At 55.7% G+C, this 4,866-nt stretch overlaps 1 protein-coding gene across 1 annotated transcript; it reads left to right on the top strand.

Moving 5' to 3' along the window:
* Positions 1-3,347: 3,347 nt before the first annotated feature.
* On the top strand, positions 3,348-3,734 carry LOC136454211 (uncharacterized). The gene is made up of 2 exons (XM_066454719.1): positions 3,348-3,508; positions 3,572-3,734. Exons 1-2 carry the CDS (start codon positions 3,348-3,350, stop codon positions 3,732-3,734), a joined length of 324 nt encoding a protein of 107 aa, XP_066310816.1.
* The last annotated feature ends 1,132 nt before the right edge of the window (positions 3,735-4,866 follow it).

Raw genomic sequence — 4,866 nt, 5'->3', positions numbered from 1 at the left:
CGAGGCCGCGGGCACCGTCTTGCCCAACCCCTTGGGTTCGTGCTTCGTCTCGTCCGACCCCTAGGCCGCGAGCTCCGTCTTGCCCGACCTCTCGGGTGCGGGCTCCGTCTCGCCTGACCCCAAAGACACAGGTTCCGTCTCGTCCGACGGGGACCCATACCACCACCAACCACTCCAGGTCCAAACATATGGGCCTAGGTCAAAACTCTGACACCAGGGAAGAGACTGGCACGCCTCGATGTAACCAATGGCCGTGACGGGCCGTACCTGAGGATTCACATCAAGGACAGCGTCGGGTGTGCCGGTGCTGTTCTATCTAACCCTCGTACGAACGTTGACAGACGCGTCAGTTCACCACGATGTCCGCTGGGACGGAATGGAATGCCATGACCGGCAGATGACGCCTGCGCGTGGCGCTAGTGACGAATAAGGCCGCAACGCGGAGCCGTCTCTATTGACATCTACATGATCGGTGGGGCCCACATGAAGGAGAAGGACCCGGCAATCCTAGAAGCCTTATTCTCTCTCTCTCTCGTTCTTCTCCTTTTCCCCCGCTGTAACCCGCGCTTTCCCGTCGCCTATAAAAGGAGAAGCAGGGTGCCCCATGAAGGGGGGACAGATCCGCACGAGACCAAACCATGAGATAAAACACACAAGAGCACGACACGAGCACACGGCTGGGCAGCGATCGAGCTCTCAGCACCCGTTCACTCCTTTCACCAGAGACTTAGGATCTTTTCCCTCTCTCGCCTGTTTGTAACCCCTACTGCAAACCAAGTGCCGGTAACAGGAGCAGCAGCAAACTAGACGTAGGGACATTCTGCCCGAACCAGTATAAACTCTTGTGTCCTCTGAGCACACCATCCGAGCCAGACGTGCAAATACAAATTCACTCATCGGTGGTCCGAAAACATCGATAATTGGCGCGCCAGGTAGGGGCTTTTTGCGTATCTCGACGTCCACATCAGGTCTCGGATGGGTAGTCACGGTGTCGGCTGGGTCCCGAGCGCTCATGTGCGCTTCGGGAACATGGACTTCATCATTTTGATGGAGGGAGAGTCGGCGCAAGTTCCCGCCGCCGTCCTACCTCTCCACTCTGTCGGCCTCGACGCGATCGTCGAGGCGCTTGAGGAGCTACAGCTGCACGCACCAGAGGCCCATGCCCCCGGGAGCGACCAGCTCCTCGGCTTCTATTATGAGAGATTAGAGCGCCAGCTCGACGCCTTCCTAGGACCCCAGCCATCCCGAGAGGACCTGGGCCGCCTCACCTTCTCGCTCACCAATGTCATGACACAGCTTGCTGGAGGAGAGCCGCTCTCTCTGGAATACCTCATCCGGAGCGCCCCGACAGCGCTCCCGTTCGGTCTGCGCAACGCCACCGAGACCATTGGCCACCTTGTGGCGCAACACGCACCCCCACCCCTACTAACGACGTGTTCGTAGGGATGACCGAATATGTCACAGAATCTTTCTATGGCCCTTTCATGGGAGAATCAGAGTCGCCCTCCGACTCTGACTCCAGCAGGGGGAGCCATCACCTCTCGCGTGAATGTTTCATGGCAGGTACCCCCAAGGGATACATCAAAAGCATCCACAAGGGAGAGGCTACCCCAACAAACAACCTCGACGACGAGGTCGAGGGGGATGCAAGGGCCCCACCTCGCCTATGGGTAGAGTAGCTGAAGGCCCAGCACCAATAGCTTGAGGAAGCACGACTCCATCTCGAGCAGGAACACGCGGAGCTCGAACAAGAGATCGAGCGCCACAGAGATGGTGGGCGTGCACGCGTCGTGGCCCACGACATGAACTGAAGGATCATCGAGGATGACAAAGCCCTCTCACACTTCATCCGGGCAAGCCAGAACATCGCTGCTGTGGTGGCCTTACTCTGGGGTCTTCTGGGGCTCGCAACGCCCGAGGATCATTGGGCCCATCATGAGATTCGCACACTACTTGAGCATGCGGCGGCGGAGTAGGCCAAGAGCTCGCTGTCTCGACAACATGAGCTCAGCGCTAGCCAGTGCATGCCCTCAGAGTGACCCGACAGAGACATGTCAGTCCACCAGGCGTAGCAAGGCGATAGGCCACGCGTCGTGGTCTCGGTGCATGAACGTCTCAGCCTCCACCATGACGTGCGCGACGCCCTCAAAGCCCATAGGCGTACCCATGGCGATGTGAGGGAGGAGGCTAGCCGTGGCTACCACCCTTATCGTGGCGGATGCTATGACAGCAGCAAGGACCGAAGCCCGAGGCCCGACTTGCCGGGACCTCAGGCCTTTGGCCGACACATCCTCAACACCATCTTCCCACCGTGGTACCGACCGTCGACCAACATCCCAAAATACTCTAGGGAGACGAACTCTAGACTATGGCTCGAGGATTATCAACTTGCTTGCCGAGCCAGTAGAGCGAATAGTGATGATTTCATTATCCGCAACCTTCCATTGTTCCTGGCCGATTCGGCGCAAACGTGGTTGGAACACCTTCCGCCCAACCAAATCCAAAGTTGAGCGGACCTAAAAGAGATCTTTGTGGAAAACTTCTAGGGCACATACGCACATCCTGGAAACTCATAGGATCTCAAAAATTACCGACAGAAGTCCAAGAAAACTCTTCGTGTGTACATCCGATGCTTCTCTCGGCAGTGCAACGAGCTGCCCAACGTCGCCGACGCCGATGTCATAGGAGCTTTCCTGTCTGGGACCACCTATGAGTCCCTAGTTCACAAGCTAGGACATAAGGGGCCACAAACCACTAAGGAGCTCCTCGACATTACCACCAGCCATGCCTCAGGCGAGGAGGCAGTCGGGGCAATTTTCGTCCACCTGAAAGGCAAGGCAAAGCGGGACGAGGACGCCAGCGATGGCGCCTCCAACCGTCCCAACAAAAAGAAGAACAAGCAGCGATGCGAGGGCTCGCTCGTGGCCACCACCAACTGCTAGGGGGGGGTCAAAAGCCCATCGAGGGTACCCTAGACCACTTCGAGAAGCTGCTCGAAGGGCCATGCCTGAACCATGCTTTCCCCATCAAGCACCTATACAAGGACTATGTCCTCATGAAGCGGTTCTTGTCCGGAGGCTCCAACAAGGGGAGCATAGGAAGGAGCCCAAGCCGACCGCAGATGATGCCAAGGGGAAGGATGATGGTTTCCGACGCTGGATGGCTGCCTCATGATCTTTGGAGGGTCGGTGGCCTATGACTCCAAGCGCTGCTAGAAGCTTGAGCACCGCGAGGTCTATATGGCCGAGCCAACTGCGCCTACCTTCCTTCGATGGTCGGAGTCCGCCATTACCTTTGATTGGACCGACCACCTGGAAAGCGTCCCACAGCCAGAAAGATATTCACTCATGGTCGACCCGATCATTGGCACAAAGCGGCTCATCAAGGTACTGATAGATGGAGGCAGCGGCCTCAACATCATGTATGCTAAAACACTTGACACCATGGGCATCGACCAAGCGTGCATCCGTCCTACTGGGGTGCCCTTCCACGGCGTCATGCTAGGAAAGTAGGCCATGCCACTTGGGCAAATCGATCTGCCCATCACCTTCAGGGATCTGACCAATTATAGGATGGAGACCCTTACCTTTGAGGTGGCCGGGTTCCATGGAACCTACCACGCCATTCTAGGACGTCTATGCTACGTGAAGTTCATGGCCATCCCCAACTACACCTATCTAAAGTTGAAGATGCCAGGTCCGTGCGGGGTCATCACCATCGACACCTCCTTCTAGGGCGCCTACGAGTGCAAGGTCGAGTTCTGCGAACATGCCACAACAATTGTCGCCTCCAAAGAGCTTGCGGCCATTAGGGAGGTGGTCGTCGAAGAAGCACTCGACCCCAAGTGGTCAGCTAGGTCTTTCAAGCCTCTAGAAGGCGCCAAGGAGGTCCTCGTAGACCCTAGCGACCCCAAGGGCAAAGTGGTGCGCATTGGCACCACGCTTTCCTCCGAATAGGAAAGCGCGCTCGCTGACTTCCTCTGCACCAACAGAGATATCTTTGCATGGAGACCCTTAGATATGCCAGGCGTTCTGAGAAAAGTCACCAAGCATGCCTTGAAGATCAGGCCAAGCTCCAAGACGGTGAAGCAGCGCCTGCGTCACTTCAACGAGGAGAAACGCAGGGCCATCGGCAAGGAGATTGCGAAGCTTTTGGCGACCAGGTTCATCAAGAAAGTATACCACCCTGAGTGGTTAGCCAATCCCATTCTTGTATGAAAAAAGAGTGGGAAATGGAGAATATGTGTTGACTACACGGGTCTCAACAAAGCATGTCCAAAGGATCTGTTTCCTTTGCCACGCATAAACCAAGTAGTCAACTCGACCTCAGGGTGCGAAACCCTTTGCTTCCTTGATGCATACTCCGGGTACAATCAGATCATGATGAAAGAGTCTGACCAGCTCATGACATCTTTCATCACCCCATTTGGATCATTCTGCTACGTCACAATGCCATTCAGTCTGAAAAACATGGGGGCTACATACCAACGCTGCATGCTCAAGTGTTTCGAGGATCTCATCGAGCAGACCGTTGAGACCTACGTGGATGACATCGTGGTCAAATCTAAATAGGCTGACCAGGTCATAGCCGACCTAGAGCAGACCTTCGCGAAACTCTAAGCAAACGACATTAAGCTCAACCCTGAGATGTGTGTTTTTTGGGGTCCTAAGGGGTATGCTGCTGGGTTTTATCGTCTCTGAGCGTGGCATCAAAGCCAACCCAAGTGCTAGCTGATTTCATTGCAGAATGGACCGAGGTCCAAATGCCACCAGCAGTCATCGACCAAGACTACTGGACAATGTACTTCAATGGATCACTGATGAAGAAAGGCGCCGGCGCATGGCTGGTCTTCATTTTGCCCCTCGG

The sequence above is a fragment of the Miscanthus floridulus genome, chromosome 5, assembly GCF_019320115.1.
Source record: "Miscanthus floridulus cultivar M001 chromosome 5, ASM1932011v1, whole genome shotgun sequence".
Classification (NCBI taxonomy): domain Eukaryota; kingdom Viridiplantae; phylum Streptophyta; class Magnoliopsida; order Poales; family Poaceae; genus Miscanthus; species Miscanthus floridulus.
The sequence above is the reverse complement of the archived record's forward strand: the minus strand, read 5'-3'. Positions and strand labels throughout refer to the sequence as shown.